This window comes from Alexandromys fortis, unplaced genomic scaffold (genome assembly GCF_014885135.2).
Source record: "Alexandromys fortis isolate MF-2015 unplaced genomic scaffold, M_Fortis_MF-2015_v1.1 scaffold_139, whole genome shotgun sequence".
Taxonomy (NCBI): domain Eukaryota; kingdom Metazoa; phylum Chordata; class Mammalia; order Rodentia; family Cricetidae; genus Alexandromys; species Alexandromys fortis.
Genome location: NW_026068020.1, coordinates 3028440 through 3051635, shown reverse-complemented (window position 1 = coordinate 3051635; position 23196 = coordinate 3028440). Strand labels below are relative to the sequence as shown.

The window sequence follows — 23196 nt, the reverse complement described above, 5'->3', positions numbered from 1 at the left end:
GGGTGGTGGGTTTGTGGTGCCCATCATCACTCTGCCATCCCGCCATGCTTCACCAAGGCTCTCAGAGTTTTTTCAGCTCAGACTTGCTTGCTGGGCCAGGGTTTGGGTATCTCAGAGGGACTCTGGGTACCACTAGGTACCATTTTAGCCCTTCCTCCCCATGTCCACCTCATCCACCCTGTGTGGGTCCACACGTTTCCTCTCTAGGCTTTTTTTCCACCTGTCCAGAGGGCTTTGTAATATAGGTGTAATCAGGGGGCACCTTCCAACGGAGGCCAGTCCTTTAATCCCGAGAATCTGATGCTTAGCCTCGTATCCCACTGCTCCTTCACTCTTGAAGCTGTGCTTCATCTTTAAATCTTCTCTGTCCCCAACCTTGCTTGCTCGTGCCCCTAGCAGGTCCTAGCAGAGGACTAGTGTCTTACAAAAATGTCTTCCATGTCCACCTGCCTCAGTCTTGCATCTAGAGTCAGGGCTGCCAAGCTTGTTCTGTATCCCGTGCCGCGTTATCACTACCAGGCCGTGTCTCTTGTCTCTCAGCTGATACAGATACTGTGTGTGTGTGCCTCTCAGTAAGGAAACTGCTGCATTGAAAGGCCCGGTCCCTGCCAGAGTTCACACCAACAGTTCTGTGTCCACTATTCTCCATTCCACTGGCCACTGTTGTTGGGTCACCAGTAAGTTATGTACTCACCAAGAACTCTAGTCAGAAAAGAGTCTCAGTAGCTGGGGAAATCACAGTTTCCTGAAGATGGTTTGTAGCCATTCTAGCTCTGGAGTGCTGTGGATTTCAAATGACAGCTCTTCTAAGCCATTGGTCACACATTGTCAGCCCCAGCAAGGTGGTTTGGGGCTTGTCTTTGCCGGACTTGGCTTCTGGTTTTTATCTCAGCTTGTTTCCTATGACATGTCCTCTGGGGCTGTCAGAACAGCCTTCTTTGCTCCTTGGTTATGCCAGGCAAGTCAAGTGCAGGCCACTAGGTGGCAGTGCTGTCACAGCCAGGGCTGCCCTTTGCTTCGAGTAGAGGCTCAGCCTTGCCTGCCCTGAATGGGTTCAGGTGTGATCAGCAGAAATCTGCCTGCCTTGTGGGCTGAAGGTAGTGGAAGTCCCTGTGTCGCCTCCATTTTAATTTGAAAGATACAATTATTCTAGCTAGGCTCCCAGTGTGGTAGGAACCTGGAAGCTCACACCTGAGGCACAGGTGGCTTTCCTTGCAGGGACAGCTGCTCGACCCCTTAGCCGCTTAGCTCGGCCCCTTAGCCGCTTAGCTCGGCAGTAAAGTAGCAGAACACTGTGTTCTGAGTGAAGTTTGCACCAAGGAGATACACACCCACAACCCACATCTTATTACAGGATTAGAGAAAATACGTGAAGACTATTCAAATGGGGCTTTGAGTAATGGCCTCTGTGGGAGCCTCTCCCACAGCCATTTCTGCTCTTGCTGGAGCTGCCTGTGTTCCATTTTATCTCGAGGGGTAAAAACCCAGTTTGTTGGTTTTCTGTACTTTTTCCTCCTTTAAAGCTTAAAAAAAAGTTGAGGGTTTAGCTTTTAAGAAATTAATAGCTACAGATAACTGCAAGAGATATTATTGGCAGATGCAGCAAAAATATTTCTACAGAAAATTGGATTTTGCACATAAAGCTTAGTCATATACTAAAGGCAGGTCATTACCAGTTTTAAGCCAAATAAACAAACTCAAAGAGATCTGCTGTCAGTATGATTCTTGGAGGCTTTTTATTTTGCTGAAGTGTGTAAATCAGCTTTAGTGTGGTGATCGTGCCTCAGATTTTGCTCAAATCATTCCTGCCTCTTCCGATGCTGGGTAGAGTCACCAAGGGCTGAGTAATTTACAGTCCTGTTGCAAGGTATGTTTATATTTAAGCTGTGCAACGGGGTAGCTAATGAGAAAGATAAGAAATTTATTGCCCTTCGTGATTGATAGGATTCCTGCCTCTGCTTTAATTGAAGTCTGAGTGATCACAGCTGTGGCTGAAGTTGAGGGAAAATGACTTGGAGTGAAGGGGAACTTTCATATTTGTATCTCCATGTTTCAAAGGTGGTTTTCCCGCTGTCAGGAAGGTTGGTGGTCGAAGCAGCCGATACTGACCAGGGCTTAGGGAACGGCACTGAGATAGTTATGGTGTTTGCCCTGTAACTTCCCCACTGAAGGGCGTTTATAAGAGCTGGGGAAAAGATTAAATACTGTGGGCTTTTTTAATGGCTTTAAAATTTTACATGGATAATGATAAATTTCTCCACAGCTAGTCTTTGCTAAATATTCTCTGGGCTATTATTTAAGACAGTTTAAAAAGAAAAAAAGTGTAGCAGGGGTGAGGGGAGGGCTCAGACTGATAATGGCAGAGGCAAGCCTGCTGTATTAGTCACTGTCTTAGAATCTCTTGATTGCACTGGCCTGTGTCTGTAGTAATCGCACAGACCTGCCTCTGCCTGTCATTTTTTAAAGGTACCATTCGTATTGAAGCTCAGTCTTGTGAAAATGTCTAAATTTTCCCATTAAGTGCTTAAAAAGTAATAAAACTAAAGTCATTAGACTTCACTCGTCAGAGCGTTATCAGGAGAAATATTCTCCCGTGCAATAAATCTGAGCAAGGGTTCGACATTCATGTCCCTCGGACTCATTCCCTGGAAATGGACGTTTGAAGGTAAATTGCTTAAGTAGGGCAGTTTAAATTTTTAATACAATCTTATTGTAACTGTTAGCAAATGATTGAGGTGCAGAGGAGCCTTATATGTTTTGTAAGATTGATAATGAATGCTCTGCGGCGCCTTTTCTGTGCTGAATTATAGATGTTATGACAGTTGGATGCTCTCGGAGGCCAGAAAGGCACACCGCAAGACCTGCGCCGTTAGTGGATACCGAGCTGTGCTTCCCAAACGGAGCCCTCGTCTCATTGGATGCCTGTTTCTCCCCACTTGGCTTTGTCTTAATCATCTAGAGGCTTTGGCAAGCCAAATTCTGCCCATCGCTTCTGTTTATACAGCTAGTATAAACAAGTTAGAAATACCTAAGCAATTTCACCCCACCCGACCCCAACCACCAGTAATTTGCTCTGGGGAATAAGCCGACTCCTCTACCGGGATGTCTTCAGTCCATTAGGAGTTCTGGCTTGCTTTTATGCCTCAAGGAGGCTAAATGAAGGCCCAGTGCTGCTGGGCGACTCTTTGGATTGTATGCCCTTCTGCTGTGTTGGTTGTGGATTTGGTCTTTCAAAGCACAGACCTCCAGAGAAGTTGCAGGGACAGAGTGGCTCCTGGCTTCATTGGACCATGATTCAGAGCATGACTGTATGAGTATTGCAGTGTCTTGGAGGGGGAGCAAGCGTGGGCTAGTCTACATATTTACAGTCTCCTCCACTACTTTTTTCATGACAAGAGAAATCCGTTTTAGAAACACAGGCCCACGATACCTTTGTCGTTTTTTTCCTCCGTTCATTTTTGAGGAAGGAAGAGAAAGCCCCACTGAATGCCCACTATCCCGAGCTTGCTTTGACAGTGTGATCATTTGGCACATTAAATTTTCCAGCTGTAATTTGCCTTTCACTTAGCGTGTCTCACCCACGGGCGGTTTTTTGAGTATCCCCATGAAGGGAGAACATTCTTTTCTGATCACGTTATCCGAGTTTGAGGCAGCACTAAGAGTTTGGGCTAATAACTAGTACAAGCAAGCTCTTTTGATTCCCTTGTGTTCAAGGTGATTTCCCAGAAGCCTCATGAAGGAGACTCATGTGTAAAGAATTTGTTAGTATATAAAATGCACAGGGCTGCAGTAATGGTTCAAAAATTAAAAGCAGGTAATGTTCCCAGCACCAATGTCAGGTGCTAGCGACTGCCTGGTCCCAAGGGACCCAACACCACCCTCTCTGGACTCTTAGAGCACATTCTCACAAACACACATATCTTATAATTAAAAACAAACAATTTATAATATTTCTGCAAATTGTGACATTCAGCTGAATAAACAGAAGGACTCCAACCCCCAAAGAAAAACCTGCTTTCTTTGAGTCGCCTCATAAAAGTACTCTTTGCCTTGTAATGGCACCCCCAAATGGCACAGAGCAGCACCCTGACTCTGCTGATCTTCAGCGTTCAGCATTAGGTCGGCGTAGAGATATGTGAAGTCTGTGTGTGTGTGTGTGTGTGTGTGTGTACGTGTGTATGTGCATGTGTGTGCTTGTGTGAGGAGTGTAAGCATCACCCGGGTGCTCTCTGCACCTGCAGCCAGCAAACTGTCTAGTCTTAGCTTTTAGTATTTTCAACTAGGAGATGGTGGTATTTTTTGTGACCAACAGGTTGTGTTCTTGCACATGTGTTTGTGTTTATGCTGCGGTGTGGTGATCTGGCCCGTAGACCTTTAAAGCTAGCCTCTACCACCACAGACATTTCAGATCCTGTATTTCCCTGGGAGCTCCAGCCCTGATGCCACAAAGAACAGCAGTTTTCACTTTTTTGTAAATATAGGATTATTTCCTTAGGATAGATGAAAGCAAGAATTCTGACTAGAAAGACAGTTAGTTTAGGAGACATGGGTTGAACTTTTGGTCTGACAGTCTTACAACCTTTTATTTATGGCTGCGGTGAAGTGTTTGGGAGTGAACTGAACCTGTATGAAGTTTGATACACGTCAGACAATGGGGTGAGGGCTAGAAGGGTGGAGGGATGGAGGGTGTATAGGTGTGCAGTAAAGTAGACATAGCAACATGTTACCACCATCAAATCTAAGTAGGACAGAAATGCATGTTCATTGCACTATAAAGGCTTGTATTAAAAACATAGGGACAATTCAACACAATAGAGTATTTAAAATACCACTGTAGCCATCCCATGCAAAGATAGATCAATTTGTATTTAATATGAGATTTTTCTCACAAGTAGAAGTGCACAGTATAATTAGAGTCCCTGCTTCTTCTGAGACTTTCCTGAGTTAGAAGTACTGGTAACTGGAGGGTGCCTGTCATTTGTATGAACTGCTGTGTTCCGGAAAGAGAGAGGTTCCTGGACTTTCGCGATGTTGCTAAATCACTGCAAATTAGAGATTCAGAATCAATCCGCATTCTGTGCTGAACTCTAATTAACACTGAAGTATTATTAGTCACGAATGTGAAGTCTTGATCAGAGATGACCTCAGGTATTCTAAATGTAAATAAAATTAGATTTAGATCCCTTTTAATTACCCGAGGTGCTCTGTATAATTACAATGGCAGTTGATAAACTTAACTTCTCATTAAAGGAGAGAAATGTTAGAAAGTTTCTGTCCACTGTGTGCTTAACTCTTCGGCACCTGGAGCCCTCTCAGAAGAACTGTTGAGGCTTCCTTGTTAATCCCGTAGACATTTACATCACTTATTTTATTGAGCTCTTTAAATTCATCATAGATCTCCTCACCGATTAAGAATATTGCTCTGTGTGTGTGTTTGTCTGTCTGTCTGTCTGTCTGTCTGTCTGTGCATACCATGTACACATGCTCTGAGGACAATGTATAGGAGTTAGTTCTCTTCTTCTACCATGTGGGTTCCAGATATTGAACTCAAGCTTGGCAACGAGTGTCTTTACCCACCAAACAGTCTTGCCATTTTGGACCTCATCTCATTTACATGGCCAGCATACTGTAGTGTCGCAGAAGGTAAGCCTGCCCCATCAGGAATGCTGGGTGAGGCATTAGAAAGGGCAGGGCTCTGGGTGGTGCTGTCTGAGTGATAGTAATTGATGTGTGTATGTGTGTGTGTGTGTTGGGGGAGGGGCTGCAGTGTCTTAATGCACAAAGCCATGCTGAAGACCGGGCAGAAATCTGTTTTGTCACCTCATCCTTCTTTCTAATCAGATCACAGTACATTGTATAATTCAACCTGTGTGTCACTGTCACTTGTCCCCAGACCTTCCAGCAAGGCCTTGTGGCTAACAGAGCTGAGAGAAGACGCCTCGTCCTCAAGTGCATGCCTGCACAGAGAGGCCAGAGGACAGACAACTTGTGCGGGTCCACTTTTTCCTTCCACACTGTACAACCTGGGGTCAAACTCAGTTGCCAGGCTTGGCAGCAAGTGCTTAACCTGCTGAGCCGTCTCTCGTTCCCTCTGTTTTTGTTGAGAGTTTAAAGGCTATCCGAAGATGGTGCAGAGAGGTCGGAGATGGAATTGAGTTCTTTAGCTTTCCGTTAGCATGGGCATCTTCAAAGATTAGACCTTTGACCTCAGCTAGGACGGTATTCCGTTAGCATGGGTATCTTCAAAGATTAGACCTTTGACCTCAGCTAGGACGGTAGTAGTCAAGGGTATTAACTCACTAAAGGGAAACCTGATGGTTGCACTGAACCCTACCTGTTCCCAGGATCTCAAGGTGACATCAGCTGCTGGCCTTTGTGTCATGCCCTTGTTTAGGGCTCTGCCTATCACCTGAGCACCAATGACCTTGATTTCCTCATCTGTCTCTTTTTAAAATTTTGAGCTGTTGGCTTGGCTTGAGTAGTTCACCTGATCATCTGCATGGTGTGTGTGTGTGTGTGTGTGTAAGTCCATAAGTCCGTCCTTGGCCCATCGTCCTGGCTGGCTTTTCCGATCTCCAGCAGGCTGCTCATGGTATAGCTCGTCACATTTTCCTTCCAGCTTTCTTTGCTGTAACTGGTAAAAGTATTTTGGTGTGTTTTGTGGCCAGTTTGGTCTTTTGCGAGGTCTGTACTTGTGACTGGTGCGCTGGGAGTCTGCAGATTGAAGAATTCCCCGGGGGAGCCTCCGCTTCGGGGTGTCAGAAGCAGCTCTGCTCCAGGATCATCGCTTCTGCGTGAGACAGCTTGATGAGTTGAGGAGAAGTGACAGGTTCATTTTCCCCCTCTTTGTTTAAGCCATTTATCTTTTAGCTCCTTGCCTGCCATCCGAATTGTATTGCCAATTTATTGGGATATTCACTTGCCTGGGCTCAGAAGGCACTGATTTGCATCTGACTTGAGGACAAGTGAGAGAAGGGAGGTTAATCATCCCCTGGGTTTTTGAACAGATTTGTTTCCAGTGTTTACTTGTGATGTTTGAAATGTTACATGTTTCCTTATCAGTGTGGGGTGTGTGTTCCACTCTCTGACACCCACATCAGTGTTACAGGATGTCCAGTCCACGGAGTGCGCTCCCTGATACCCATGTCAGTCATTATAGGATGTCCACACAGTGCTCTTCCAAGGACCTTCAGTTCATGCTTTTAGCATTTTTTCTTTCATGTCAGATCAGTGAAATTGTGTGAGCTGCTTGGGACTCTGCCCGTTCTTCCGCACTCATTTTTTTTCCCTTGTGTTTCCTTCCTTCTCCTTCCTCCTTTTCTCCTGCTCCCTCACCCCTCAGGGTATCACTGTCTGAATCTCCTCCTGGCCTTGAACTCCTGATCTCCTGCCTCAGCCTCCTGAGTGCCAGAATTGTGGCGTATGCTCAGCTTTTGCCTTGTTTTGACGGTTATTTTATTCCGTGAGGTGAGGTAATGCTGAAAGCTCACCAGGCAGTGAGTAAGCTGCGATCAGCCTTCTGTCCTTAGGGTACTCAGTGAAGAAGAGCAGAGCTGAGGGGCTGAGGGGGCAATCTGTCTGTGAGCAAGGCCAGTCTATAGGAAGAGGAAGCATCTCTCCTATGTTGTGCGTTGGACCTTCGAGGTTCCTTAAGGGGCTTGACACCGGCTTCCACACCGGTCAGTCTTCCTGGTCGCTCTAGGACAGCTTTTCCCAGCCTATACTAGTTTACCTACACTAAGCATCCTTGAGGAAGCTATTGCTATGTTCTGGACACTTACTGACGGTCCAGCTCGACTTATCTGGACACAGGCTTCCGATATGGAGATATAGAGCTGGTCTGAGTCATGTGACTCCTGACTTGGGAGCAGTAGCCCACAGCAGCTTCTCACATCTATTTCCTCTCTGATCCTGGCTATATTGAACATACAGGGACTCCGTACTCTTGTTGACCTTTGCTGGTGAGACTGCAGCCCTGCACAGCAGCTCAACACCCAAACCTGTCTCCATTGTGTGCTCACCCTTGCTTGCTCTGTGGGTCTGCCATGTCTCTAACATCTCATTATCTGCCTAAATGTTTCCTGCTTTTCATTGTTTTCTCTGCAGTATTTATAATCTCTTTGTTTCCCTCGTGCACACAGTCCCTGCTCTACAGCACAGTTTATCTCTGCTATTCTACAACACTGTTTGTATTACCTGGCACCAAGCAGGGAGGAGCCAGGAGGAAGTGAATTCCAACACAGGTGCCAAGAAGTAAAGACTCACCATGGTGAGTGCCGATCACCGATAGTCAAGGAAACTAACTCCTCAAGAATTACACAGATGGTCTGGTCTTTTCCGTGGGATGCTTGGGCTGGCTGGAAGGTCAATAAAGCTTACTTATTAGCATGCTGGTGACCAGCCAGTCTGCTGGCAGATCTGAGTTTGGCAGTACCAATGATAGGTGCACCATCACAGTGTGATAGTATATGGAATAGTTGGTAAGTGCTGGATGCTGTACAGCCTGGTGAAGCAGCCAACTCCATGTATACCCAACATGGAATGGACATCAAACCTGCTTAGCTCTGTTGTAGCACCAGTCAAGCATATACAGGAGTGTTTGGGGGCCAGCAACATAACTAAATGCATTCTAGGACCAGCAGTGTTACTAAGAGAATTCTGGAGCCAACAGCATGATGAAGAGCACTCTTGAACCAAGAGTGTGCTGAGAACAGTAGCATCCCCAAGAGCATTGTGGGACCATCAACATGACTAAGAGCCTTCCGAGGCCTTTGGGAATTGGCATTGGGGCTGTATGCTCTGAGTCATGTAGTCATGCAGGCATCACCTGACTTTCCAGCCTGGTCCTGAGGGTGGGCTCACACTAGTGGGGTGGGGAGGGTCTGAAAGGCTGTTCTCACACCTACAGTTTAGAGCAGTGAGGCAGGAGGCGGAGCACCAGTCAGGGCCTGCCCTGCTGGACAGCAAGCTAGAGATGCAGCTTTCAAACCGAAGCCAGGGTTCACTGAGATGAGGAAGCTGAAGGAAGCAAGAGACGTGGGGGACTGACAGTCTGGGGTTAGGGAAGAATCCTGAAAAAACAGTTAGGACTCATAGCAGTGTAGGGTGTGGACGAGGATGAGGGTGGTGGGTGTGAGTAGAGATGCTGAGGAAGGCGGGTGGGGGAGAACTGGGTGACCTACAGCATCTTCGTATCCCTCTGAATGTGCAGATTTGACTGTCTGCACAGGGGAGCAGACTGGGCCCTGAGATGTGTGTCCCTGAAGGACACCCAGGAAGGCACCCACTTTGACAGGCATACTTTTCCTGGCAAGCTTTGGGAGAAGTGTGTGTTTCAGAGCCCTGCCCACCAAAACCCCACGTCCACCCTGCTTGCAGACAGAACCAGCCAAGAGCTGGTTTCCTGCAGCATGATTTTCTGTTTTTCTACTATAATCAGTTGTTTTACATGACAGTTCCATATGTAAAAAGGGGCTAACAGACTGTATTTGTTCAGTTGAGGTTCTCTTGTGAGTACTCAGTATTCCATGTTTTCTGTGAACAGAAAATTAGTGTTCCTGAATGCAGAAATTCCCCCTCGTTCTAAAATTCTGAAATTAATACCAGCAGCCTTGACTTTGCTCCGTCCTGAAGGTAACTGTTTATTACAGTCGGCATTTAAATCCCCGATTAATAGGAGCAATTAAACAATAGCTTCATTTCCAGCAAATTAACAACCCTAATAGGTAATTGCGACATAAATGAAGATAAATTTGTTTTAATACAACGAGATAAAAAGAATACAGATAAGAACAGAATCTCAGATTAAGAATTTAGACTTTATTACTTCAGGAAAAACTCAAAGGCCTCAGCAGAAGAAATTACAGTGTGACTTTTTAAACATGGCCTGTCTTAGATTAGAGGGCTTTATTATTATTATTATTCTAAAGAGTGTAATGGAAATATTGTAGGGGCTGGGGATTAACTTAGCAATAGGGCACTTACATACTGTGTTCAGCACTGAAAATCGAGAAAATAAAACCTACTTGCTTGATTGATAGACACAAACTTGCACACACACACACACACACACACACTGATGTATTGAATTGATAGACATACATACGTTGGTAGGAGGAGACTTAGACATTTGCATATATATACATATATATATACATATACACACACATACCCAGAAATACATAGTGTTAATCTGTGTCTCAATTATGATGAAGATAAGTCTGCACAGTCTCCATCCACCATGGCCACCTTTCCTCTCTTGATCCGCTGCTGGTGTGGGGACTGTAGCTGTGGGTATCTGATCAGAGTTGCTCACTGGGCTTTCACTGGAGAGGCTGTGAAGAGCAAAGTCCCAGAGGTCGGTAAGGCCTATTCAGTTGCAAGAAAAGTCACCTTAGTGTTTGTTCTAACTGAAAATTTGTCCTAATTGCTAAGTGGTCGATTTCTAGGAAACACGATTGTAATTGGGCCCAAGTCGTGTTTGTGAATGAAGAGCGTTGGTGACCACACAGGGTGGCTGGAAGTGATTAGACTTGAGAAGAGTTGAGACCTGGTTTTAATGGTGATGAGTAGGGAGGCGAAGCCTGTTCTGGGTATAGGATAATGGAATTTCCCACAGATAGGCCCCTTGCATGTTAAAGAAACTGTTGGGGGTTCAGACAGTAATGGTGAGCTGTGAACCCCCCTCCCCATAAGAGTGTTTGACAACTTTGATGTGCAGTCAGTCTGGGGAGCTTCACTCAGCTGGAAGGGTAAACTGACAACAGACATGGGAGTGTCTAATTAAAATGCCAGCCAGGCAGTCCCTGGAGCCCAGCACCCACCTCGTCCCACCCGCAGCACTCACGCTTCCCTCTCAAGTGTCCAGGTGGGAATGACCGGCATCATGCAAGCCATTCTAAGTTTGCTTTCTGAAGTGTGGATCTCATCGTTGTATCCTAGATCAGCTGCCAACAACGCTCTTCGCATACCTTAGAAATGGATTTCTAGTTGTTCTTCGGAGCTTTCCTTCCCTTCATTCTTTTCTAACGTTTCTGCTGCACCCCCTCTGACAGTCGTCTGGTCCTGCATCTCCCTGGGTGCAGGGTGACTGTTGCTCTCCAGATGCGGTCACTACATCTCAGCAGGTGTTCAGGTGGCAGACTGCTCTCCCCTGGCTTAGGAATTGTCCTCAGCTTCCGGAACATGTGCTGTCTCTGCTTTCCCCTCCTCTCACTCTTGTTCCCGTTCCTGCTTCTGCTCCAGGATCCTTGCTGGTTTGGTTTTGTCGCAGTGTCTCATAAAGCACAGGCTGGCCTTCAGCTCACCATGTAGCCAGAGATGATCTTGAACTCCTGACTCCCTTGCCTCCACTTCCCAAGTGCCAGGATTACAGGTGTGTACCATCTCGCCCAGTTTATGCCATGTTGGGCATATAAGTATCTAGGGCTTTCTGCACTGTACTGAGCAAGCTGCGTCCCAACCTTGATCCAGTTTTCTTTCTTTTTTTTTTTTTTAAAGATTTATTATGTATATAGTATTCTGTCTGCATGAATGCCTGTTGGTCAGGAGAGGGTGCCAGATCTTACTACAGATGGTTGTGAGCCACCAGGTGGTTGTTGGGAATTGAACTCAGGACCTCTGGATGAGCAAGCAGTGCTTTCAACCACTGAGCCATCTCTCCAGCCCCTTGATCCAGTTTTCTTGTCTTTTTTTTTTTTTTGTATCCATAGCTTCGTCCTTACTCAAAACTCAGGTAATATAGAAACACAGCTAGTGGACAGGCCGTATTACCAACGGAAATAAACACGCCTTCTCTAACATGTATTGACTTGGCCATTTTTGTGGTGAGAAATATTCCACTTAGGGTTCTTTTTTTTTTCACTTCTAAGTCACACATTCAGAGATATATAGGTAACTTGGTAATTAATTTCTCCTTAATTAATAAGCTACTTTAATGATCATTCTGTAATTTAAAGTGGAGACATTAGTGAATGATTCACAGTCTGCAGTGGTTTTTTGTTATTAATGGGGGTTCTCCATGTGAGCCCCTCATGGTTCTCCATCAGGACCTTGTGGTGGAAGGTGTAGTAGGTATTGTTTGGGGGTTAAAGCACAAGAGAATCACAAATCACACAGCGATTGCTACCGCCAGAAAACAAGCTTTTAAAATATTTTGGGAGCAAAGTGTTTTGACACACTTGCAACCTGAAGTGCTTGGGAGGTGTAGACAGGAGGACTGCTGATAAGATGCCAGCCTGGGCCACACAGCAAGACCGTCTGCAGCCCTCCCTGTGCACTGCAGTTCTTGTCCAGCCACATGGCTGCTGGCCTTTGTCAGTGCATCTGTTACAGGTATTTAAAATAATGCCCCATTAATGGCCCCTCCGACTCCAGGTTAGCAGTGTGCTATGGTTTTATTCCAGTAGCAGAGTCATTTTTATACCCCGTCTTCACTTATATCTCACCATGGGTCTTGGGCACTAGATCTGTGTACTTTAGATGACAGGGCTGGGTGCCATCCTGAGCTCACAGGCACATTCCATGTTCTTCCTACACCTCAGATGTCTGCTCCTTACAGAGCAGTGGTTCTCAACCTCCCTAATGCTGCAGCCCCTTTAATACAGTTCCTCATGTGGTGAGCCCCAACCATGAAATTAGTTTGGTTGCTACTTTATAATTGTAATTTTGCTACTGTTATGGATCATAATATAAACATTTTAGGAGATAGAGATTTGCCAAAGGGGTCGCTACCCACAGTTTGAGAACCACTACTCTGGAACCCTGTGGGAACTTATCTGAGATCTCTGAGTGTTCTAGCAAAGCAAGACTTACATAGTTGTGCTAAGGCAGGCCTATCACAGGAGTACAGAACCACCCTTAATCCACATAAGGTTTGTATGCCCAAAGGCCATTGCACATCTAAGCAGAACAACGTCACAGTCAGGTTTGCTTTGGAGAAGGTGACCCTGCAGCTTGCTCGGGCTCAGGCTGCAGTTAGTGGCTCTTTATAGGCTGTCTGTAATCAGCTGTGGTAGGTCGAGGGCTTGGTCATGGGCATTGGCAATGAAGAAGAATTTGGGAGCAACTGTGGTTGTTGGACCAGTAGTCAGTCTGCTGTCTTTTCTGCCTGTGCCTGGGGCCAGGAGCCAGGGGCCAGGGGCTGCTGCATAGAGAGTGCTAAGATTACAGAGGAAAGGGTGGAGGTGTGGGCTGGGAAGTGTAGACTCAGACGTGCCCCAGCACAATACAGTCACATGCTGGGCTCATGTAGGTTTAGAAGGCAGGAGGGCCTCAGGACAGGCTCCCTATTGGGAGCCATCACATTGAGGTGGTTACTAACTGAATGTGTAGATGGCTTTCCAAGAGCAAGTCTGGAGCGTGGAGAAGGCCGAGGACCAGAGCCCTGGAAGCACCTTTGAGAAGGCAACAGAGGAGCTTGAGGAATTCCAGGCAGAGGAAGAGGCCAAGAACCTAGTGTGTTCTGGAAACCTATAGCTGAATGCAATGGATGGGATGGGCAGCTGCAGCAGAAACTGCCCAGGGCTCATATAGGAACATGTGATCTGACTTCCAGGCAGCTGCCAGGTATCTTGGGCACCACACAAGGGCAAAGAGACAGACCAGCTCCTAAGTTGTGGGGGTCAGAAATTGGAGAGGGTGGCCTCAGCCAAAGACAGATTTGCAGGAAGGCTGCTGGAGAGAGGGCCCATGCCTCTGCTTAGTTGACACCATTGTTAATGACAAGCTTCCTTCCTTTTGTCATACAACTGGTCAAGAAGAGTTTATTCGGGCTTACATTTCCAGAGGGATAAGTGTCCACCATGAGAAGGACATAGCTTCCACTAGGTCCTCTTTTATCTGCTGGATGAAGTGAGGTCATAGACCTCCTACCATGTTCAGCCTTCAGGAAACAGAGACAAGGCAAAATACTTCTATGTGCTTGGTCACAGGGCTGTGAACAGGGGGCTGTCTCTACTGATAGGACCAAGGTGATTCTTGCTTTTGTGTGGATAACAGTAATGTCATGGAAGAAGAAAAGGGGTTGAACAGAAAAATCTCTGTTTGGGGGTTCTTTCTTGTTCAGTAGAAAATGTTCAGTTTATGGAGAAAGCAAATGAATGCATGTCGGTTTTTGTTGTTAAGGTATGTAATTTTCCAATGGAACTATGTACACGGATATATGTTTCAGCTTAAGGATGTCATACATTAGCCCAGATTAGGACGAAGGCTTGCCAACTTGGAGATCATTGCTGTGCTCCCAGGCACTAACCCACCTCCTCCATAAGGTGGCACCATTCTGACATTGGTCCTCTGCCTGAGCTAGACTGCTTGCTGTGCAAGCCTTGTGCAATTAAATCCATTGGTAGGTGTGAAGAACTGGCCAAAGGGAGGGCTTTGTTTTGGTTTTGCCTCCTATTCAAGTCCAAACAGAAAGCTGAACTGTAGAGGAAGCAATTTTAAAGCAACAGCATGGAAAAGAAGAGAGGTTTTGGTGGCCCCTGTGGTAAAAGGGCAGTGGTCATGTCTTCTTAAGTGATGCTTTTAGATGGAACACAACACTTAGTGTCCAGAATCCCACCAAGTGTGAGAGAATATTAAATCTCATTAATAAGAAAGTAAAGCCAGGTCTTTGGAGCTTGGGTGTTTGTATGTCTGGAATATTGCACAGTGAGGAAGACCTTTAGGTATGTGTATTGGTAAAGTATGCAACAGTGTGTTTGTTGAATGACCAAGGCTCTGACTAACACAGATGATGAGATTAGCCCACCAGCGGAGCCTGAGATTATGTCTTTGAACCTACCAGCACATATGCATTTCAACTACCAGCAACGACTACAGTTTGAAAGGGGCAGGGCCTGCCTTCCGTCCCTGTGGTCTCTGTCCTAGACTGAGATTAGAGCAGAGCAAGCACTCAGCTGTTGGGGTCAAGGCCCCTGTGGATCTGTCTCCTGATGGCGGGACATGATCCTATAATAAATAGCATGGTCGCTTCCTGATTGGAGTTGGCACTATACTTTTTACCTTTTTCACTTTTAGGAAAGTCTTTAACCAAGGAACCCAGGTGTGCTGTTTTCTCCCTGGTCCACGAAGCAGGCAGCCTCAGCAGCCATTAGCAAATCTGTGGCTGTTAGCAAGAGTTCTACAACACAGGACAGACCTTCTGCACCTTCTCCCTTTCCTCGGCGACTTCATCCTTACTCAGAATCCTGCTGTCCTTCATTAAGTAAATTTGCCCCTATTCTTACATTTTATCCTATCTTTCCAAAGTACTCCTGGCACTGTAGAACAAAACATTTTAAAGTCATTTTCTTTCCCTTCTTGGTGTATGTGAGTTAGAAAGTGTTAAGAATAATGAGGAAGCAGGCCAAATGTGGGGGGGGGGAGTAATAAAAATAAATGCTGTCGATTGTTAGGTATTGTTGGTCTGTATTTTGGTCATTAAGGTTGGAAGAGAACAGTTGCTGTGGGGGCACGGGGGCTTGGAGTGCAGCCACACTCTGCTGCCCATGGTGGCTTTGCTGTGAGCTGTGCTCTTTATCCCAGTGCCTTCCAATGAAAGCAAGGAACTGCATTTGAAGTTTCTCACAACGTGAGTTTCCATAACATACTTGACTCAAGTTCCTAAACCTTCCCTTCCACCTTCATAGCAGGTGTCCAAAAGCACTTAAGAGTATGTAGTTGAGCATGTTTTGTGTGTCTTCTTTACGTTCCATGGTTAAGTCATTGTAGGTCTGGACTGATGGGAACTCAGACTGGCATTAAGACAAAAAAATGATCATCTGAGCCTCTTTTTGCAAATGATTACTCACAGGGTTTATTAGTTAACTTTTCCATTGCTCAGACAGAAATCCTGTGAAAAGAAACTTAGAGGGGGGAAGGTTTGCTTTGATTGACAGGTCCAGAGGGGATGTGACCCGTCATAGCAGGGAAGGCATAGCAACAGGAGCATGAAGATGGAGTGGCAGTCAGGAAGCTGGCTGATCACATTTCATTACCATACAGGAAGCAGGCACAAGGAGAACAGGAAGTAGGACCAGACTGTAAAAACTTGAAGGCCACCCAGTGACATATTTCCTCTAACAGGACACCTTAACATTGCTCAGTCTCCCCAGCAGCAGCTCCAGCTGGGGACCAAGTTGTAAGCACGTGGATCTGAGGGAACTTTCACATTCAAACCACAACACCCAGACAGTTAGTATTTGGGGTTAATCTGGGTCTTCAAATTTCAGAACCTCCCTGTGACACTTGCTTTGCAGTTCTTAGACACTGACCTTTGATTTTATTTTTGAGTTCATACAATGATTTTTTAAAGATAGTCTAATACACATTTTCAACAGTCCCTGATCAATACACCAATGGCTTTGAAATGACGGAGTACCACGATATTCCTCTGTAATTTAAACATGATTAGCTGATGAAGGTTATGATCAATACATGGAGGGAAGATAAATTAATTGATACCATCCTTTCAGGGTGATGAGAAGCCTTTCGGAGGTGGGCCGTGACTGATGAAGCAGCTGCTTCATCTCTGAGAACCATTTTTTATAGATTGCATTTCCACTTAGTTGCATTTAACACTATCATTTATTTGCACAAAAGCCGTGAGCTGTGGGCACATCAGTTCCTGCTTAAAGTTATGTTCATTTGGAAGTGAAATTACCTGTGAGCACCTTGTGGCCTCTGTCTCCTGTAACCAGTGGTCCTGGAGAGGCAGAATGCTTCAAAAGCAGCAGTGTGTGCAGAGGCCAGGCTTAACTCCAGTTCCTCACCCCAGACGTGGCACAAGCTGCAGCCACTCTGCTGCAGTGACACCTATTGGTATAAGAATGGTTTTCCAATTCTTCGCTTTCTTTGCAGTTAAATTCCATGTGCTTTATCAGCAAGACTATTTGCTGAGAGAAGTTATGGACGGTTGAATTTATATTTGCATCAAATAAGATAAACTTCCAGTGTATGCGGCCATATATTAATATTTTTTTAAAAAGTCTTTGTTATAATTTCTCTTGCTTGAGTATAATTCTACACAGCCTGTAAAGTTACAAGTCATTCCTTAGATAATTCGCACACACCCCCGCCCAAAACCCAAAAAGAAAATAAAAACTTTCAGAGGGATTTTGTTCAACTTTCCTTATTTGGGATTCTTTTAAATAACTGGAAAACACTGTTTTATTGGGGTAGCCTATGTGAGGTGGGTGGGCGTGTGTTCTTGTTCACATTTGAGGCCCCTGAGGTAGTCCAAGTAGGCTGAAGCCCTCAGGAGTTCTGGCTTGTTTTGCTTCCTGACTCGCTGGTGTGACTTCCATCCCTGTGTCACTAATGGTCCTGGGTGGCTCCTGGCACCAAAGTCACATCTGTGCATTTCAGAGAGATTAAGCAAAAAAGACAAAGAAGAAGGGGACAGAGAGCAGCTCTCACCTGAAGACAGGTCTTGAAAGCCACATGAGTTTTCAGCCCTCATCAAATGGGCCAGGGCTTGTGTGCTGTAATCCTGTTGACCAGGGCTTGTGTGTGCTGTAATCCCATTGGCCAGGGCTTGTGTATGCTTTAATTCCACTGGCTATATTCTGCCGGGGTATGGTATTCAGAAGCCCTGGGAAATGCCCTATTTATCCTGGTGGTCGGGTATCTGGATGAAGCTTGCTGTGCATGCAGGAATGGAAGGATTCAGGGATCCCCAGAGGTCCCTGTTGTTCACCTCATATCTGAACACTGGCCTCACATTGTTGTGTCTTGTCTCTGTGTCCACTAGTTGCTCAGAAGATTGTTGCCACGCGGAAGAAGCAGCAGCTGTCCATAGGCCCCTGCAAGTCCTTACCCAACTCTCCAAGCCACTCCTCTGTGTGTTCTGCCCAGGTGTCAGCCGTGCACATCAGCCAGGTAGGAAAGGTAGTGCGGGAGGTGAGGCATCCAGCAAGTGCCAAGGAGGACTTGGGGCAGGAAGTGCTCACAGCCAGTGCCAAAACTGTTGCCATTCCCTCCCAACTTTGTAAATAACAGCATGTTTTATTATTGACTTCCCAGTTCCTTCAGAAGCTGCAGTGGCCAATTGGGCTTTATGAGAGTCAATCTTTAAAGTTCTCTTTGCACACTGCCTGTGTTATGAGGTGTGCTGGAATGGGGTGGTGCCAGGTGTGTGTAACAAGTTCTTTTTCCATCCCACCAGTCAGCTCCCAAATAATGAAACGGAGATTTCTTGCTAATTATGAAAGCTCAGACTGTGGCTTAGGCTTGTTCCTAACTAGCTCTTACAAATTAAATTAGCCCATTTATATTAATCTATGTTACCAGTGGCATCTTGTACCTCCTGTTTCCTCTCCGTGTCTCCTGGCATCTCCCTTTCTTCTCCCTGGAGTCCTCTCTGTCCCCAGGAGACCTGCCTAACCTCTTCCCACCTAGTTACTGGCCGTTGAGCTCATTATTAAACCAGTCACAGCAGTAGATCCTCACCCAGTAAACAATAGTGCACAACAGGTGTGTGCTGCCATCTTCACTGTGGATTGAGATGACTGGTTTTGCTCTTGGTTTGTTTAAGGGTGAGCAGTTGTGAAGAAGTTTTACTGGCTAAGGAATGCACTTAGGCTTAGATCTGGAAGGTGGTTATAACAGCCGGCTCCAGTGGTTCCTGTAGAAGGCCTCCCCTTACAATGTTTTGCTAATTTGCTAACTTGCAAGCAAGGTACTTGTCACAGGGATTCACCCAGGACCTCATTAAGGAACAGGTGACTTGCTGGTCCTGGTTTCGTGACCAGTCCCCCTTGGGTGAGAGTCCTATTGCTGTTTATTCCAAAGGACACAGTGATCAGATTTTGTTGCAAGTGCTCAGTTTACCCGAGAAGCCATTGCCTTCATGCATTTACCACTGGGACCTAGGATGGTCTAGGCTAGGATGGTCTAGCTTAGGATGGTCTAGCTTAGGATGGTCTAGCCTAGGATGGTCTAGCCTAGGATGGTCTAGGCTAGGATGGTCTAGACTAGGATGGTCTAGGCTAGGATGGTCTAGCCTAGGATGGTCTAGCCTAGGATGGTCTCGCCACACACCTGAACAGCTTCACAATTGGTGTCTTCGGTTTTTGAGTGATCTAAAAGCATTTTAAGGTAGTACTCTGATTTGTGAGGTGTCGTTTAAGAAGGGTCGCTTTGGTGTTTTGAGTGACCATTCCTTCCTCATCCGGGAGGAGCAGTGAAGCACCCATAGGACCAGGTTTCACTGCAGTTTTCTTTTTCAGAGGAAGAATAATTATGGTTTTCCCCCAATTTTTTTTTTCAAATTTCAATGCATGTGGTAACTTAACCTTATAGTCTCAGTCATCTATTCAAGTTTCAATTCAAGTCCAGCCTGGGCTACATAGTGAGTTTTAGGTAAACCTAGGCTACAGACCATGGCTCTGTCTCAAGAAGCAGAAAGAGATTTTCAGGCTCCATTATGGAGACCTGAGGTTCTTTTTCTCAGATAAAGCAACACTTGCTTCCAGCAGTGCTGAGTACTAGTAAAAGTGCCAGGCACAGGGAGTTGACACCTTGTCTCCCAGGTGCTTTGTCATGGTCACTTGCTGTTTTCCTTGCTCTGACCCTGCTCTGGTGGCTTTTCTGCTGTTTTATTCCCAGAACATTGATTTGTTTGTTTGTTTTTCATTTTACAGACAAGTAACGGAGGCGGGAGTTTAAGCGACTACTCCTCCTCTGTCCCTTCGACCCCAAGCACCAGCCAGAAGGAGCTCCGGATCGATGTCCCTCCCACTGCCAACACCCCGACGCCTGTCCGGAAGCAGTCCAAACGCAGGTCCAACCTTTTCACAGTGAGTGTCAGCCCTGGGGCCAACCTCTCAGTGTCACCCAGCATCTTAACCTCAGCACCACGCTGTCCCAATCCCGTGATGTGTGCGGAGTCCCGTGGTGTGTGCGGAGTCCAGGCTAAATGACTCTGGAGTTTGAGGAAATTGTGACAAGAAAAGATTTAGGTCCTGAGCAGAATGGGATTGCCCAGCGGACTGAATATGAAACCTGAACAATTTTCCTTTACCCTGAGCACAACTTCCACCTCCCGGGACTTCCATGGTCCCACACTAAAGACTGTTAGAGATGGAGAGACGGTGAAGGTCTTGAGGGACTCAGTTTGCACCTGACCAATCACAGAGAGGTCTTAGCCATCACCCTGTTTACCTGTTAGGGTCTGAGAACTGACCCCAGGGGTGGGCTTGAGAATAGGACTTGCCTTTCTATTAATACTGCAACCCCACCCTCTCCCTGGGTCTTCAAGGGACCCGAGCCATGGGTTTGCCATGGCCTTTCCTCGGAGTCCTCTAGGGAGTGTGCTGGATTGGATATCTGAGCTTTGATTTAGAAACCCTGAGTCCAGGGTGGGACCAGGCATGTGTACTTTTACAAGCTCTTTGGGCTGATGGGTGCAGATACTACTCTCTGAACCACAGAAGAGGCAGACATTCTGTTTCCTGCCTCTTCTGCCCAGCAGACATCACCAATCAATCATGGATGGCTTTGTGGTTGAGTCCAGAGTTAGTATGGTGTGATTTCAGGAAGTCTTTCTCTCCCTGGCCAGCTCTGTGTAGTGTCTGCACTTAAAGCCTCTCTTTCTGGTTGGGCCAGACTGACTGAGTCAGTCACAGAGAAGGTTCTTATTCCTATCTCAACCTAAAAGAGATCTCCCGGGAGGAACTGGAAGTTCATTGTCTGACCTGATGCCTTCAAATGAAGACAGTCACTGCATACTGTGGGTACCTGCCAGATCTCTGGGTGCCTCACTCTTTCCCACCATTTTTGCGGCTGCCTCCGTGGTTAGATCGTTCATGCTCAAGTCTGCTGATGACAGAAGGTTCCCCCTTTGAGCCACCTTGTCCTTTCCTTTGCTGGCCTGTATCATGCAGCTCTGAGACACTGCTGGCTGCTGATTGACCTTAGACAAATCAGTGAACCTCTCTGATAATTGGAGCAGTAGCTATTCTTCCGTGGGTCTGTCAGTTGGGACCACTTCTCAGAGGGGCATAGGAGTCTTAGTGGTGGTATTTGTGGGGTTTTTTTTTTCCACTACTAAAGTCAGGAGCATGGACACTAGTGATGTTCAGCAAAAGTAATTGGTAGGACTGCTGGATAGGCCTGGAGGGGTCATTTTGGCTTCTGCATGGCACAGGAAAGTGTCTGGTAGGCTACAGCAGTGCATGGATGTAAGACAGTGTGTTATAAAGTTCTTAGACACAATGTGAGCAGTCATACGAACGGTTGGTTCCTAGCTGGATGCCCAGAGCAGGACTGTTGGTTAAGAAGGTACCACATCCCATAAATGGTGCTCATTCACTTGTGACTCTGTGGGCCCCAAAAGCTGATTGTCATAACCACACCTGACTTCAATGGCCTTGGTTCCAAGAGTGAAGGAGAAGAAGTTTGTGTAAGCCCCACCACACACTGTTATGAAGGGCTATGGTTCCTGCCTAGCACCACTCAGTCTGCATTAACTTTGCCTTCTACCATATGAAAGAAATATGAAAACAAGGAAATACCACTTTAAACAAAACTTCTTGTAAGGAGATCCTGTCCCCTCTCCAAAAAGATCCTGGGGCCTGGATGATTGACAACTCAAATGACCTCAGTGATTGACAACTCACATGAGGGTTCTTAATTTTAAGATCTGAAGAAGAAGAAAAATGATTGGCTAATAGCTGCTCTTCAGCCTGTCTGTGCTCAGTATCTAGGAGCTGTGCGTGTGGCCAGAGATGGCCGCACTGAAGGGGAAATGGGCCGGGAGCCACAGAGCAATAGGTTTTATACAAGCTTGAAAGTGCACAGTGGCTGCAGATGCCAGTGCGCCGCACCCTAATCGACATCTCTTAGAGGGTCTCTGGCTGCGTGTGTGTGGCGCATTTGCTCTCTTCTTCTGTGATGTCAGACGACATTTTGAGAATGAAGATTTTCACACCTTGAGTTCAGCTGCCCAACTGATGTTTGTGGAACAGAAATTTGGGGTCCTGCAAGTATCTAGCACTGTAACGGGTTTGTGCTGTGGCATTTAAGAATCAGCTAGCTGAAATGCCAAGAAAGGGCCAGCACATGGGTTCTTACCAGGCTTGGCTTTGCCGTTGCGCAGGATGGCGGTGGAGGCGGGTGCTGAACATTTTGAGTTGAAGGATTTGGAAACATTAACTCCACTAGATGTCAGTGTCATACAAGGAATGAAAAGAAAGCGAATTAGTTCTAAAATCTAAGCAATTAAGAATCCAGATTTCAGTGGGTAACAGCCTGCTTCTATGTTTTAATATGTCCAGTTTTGTAGTCTTTAACCCTGTCACTATGGGCGACTTTTGACTAACATTGTCACAGTGTGTGTTTAGACCTGTCGGCAGCTGTGCCAGATGCAAGCCATCTTAGTTACTATTCTGCAGCCGAATGGAGATGTAGCTGGTGGGCATTGTCCACTTGTCTATTAGCACATGCTAAAAAGGCTGGAGGTCATCTATATGCACGTAGCTCCCATCCCGCCCTCACATGACTTTCAGAGTAATCCTGTGCCACACAGGGATAACGTCTTCAGCTGGCAGATGGTTTTATTTGCAACATACATGCTTTAAACAAATAAATCCTATGTATTTTGTATGAAATTATATAAACTAAATCACTCCAGTTATATCATGGTATGCATTATTTTGCAGTGACAATTATGTATGCCTTACCAAGGGGAATTTAAATTGTATCATGCTTTGTTAATTTTTTATGTAAGGCCATTGCCTTGAGAAATGATGACCCATTGGATACCTGCCTTAGAAATACATTCAGAATTTTTAGAACAGTTCATTTAGTAGCCCGATTTACATGTAATTGAGATATTTTATTGAATAATGTTTTGAGATTGATAAGAATTACAAAGAAAAACCTGCATGTGTTCTCTGTGCTAATGAGAGAGGGGATTTGCAGCCACTAGCTTCATGAAGGATACACATTCTCAGTGAAAGTCCAGGCCTCCCGATCCGTTCCCTGCCTCTGTTCTAGGGGCTTGCCATTTACCTAAGTAGGTGTGGATGTGCTGCCTGCGTTTGTGATGTTACGCTTGCAATGCTCCTAAAGTTCTGTGTGGTGTTGCTTCATGTCTTTTCAAGCTTTTAAAGAATTAGGTCTTTATATGGTGTTATTCAAAGCTTTCTGTGTGATGCTGATTCCATTAAATAGTTCAGCACACCGACATCCAGAGATGGCAAAGATGGTACAGAA

The 23196-nt window shown here is 45.9% G+C and overlaps 1 protein-coding gene across 5 annotated transcripts in view; it reads left to right on the top strand.

Annotated features, from left to right (window-relative positions):
• The window catches only part of Agap1 (ArfGAP with GTPase domain, ankyrin repeat and PH domain 1), a 446708-nt gene that overhangs the window by 190972 nt on the left and 232540 nt on the right, over positions 1–23196 (top strand). For all 5 annotated transcript variants that reach the window (XM_050163111.1, XM_050163110.1, XM_050163109.1 and 2 more), the window contains exons 7-8: positions 17732–17859; positions 19623–19778. In XM_050163111.1, the coding sequence (XP_050019068.1) occupies positions 17732–17859; positions 19623–19778 (284 nt within the window). The remainder of the gene's footprint in view (positions 1–17731; positions 17860–19622; positions 19779–23196) is intronic.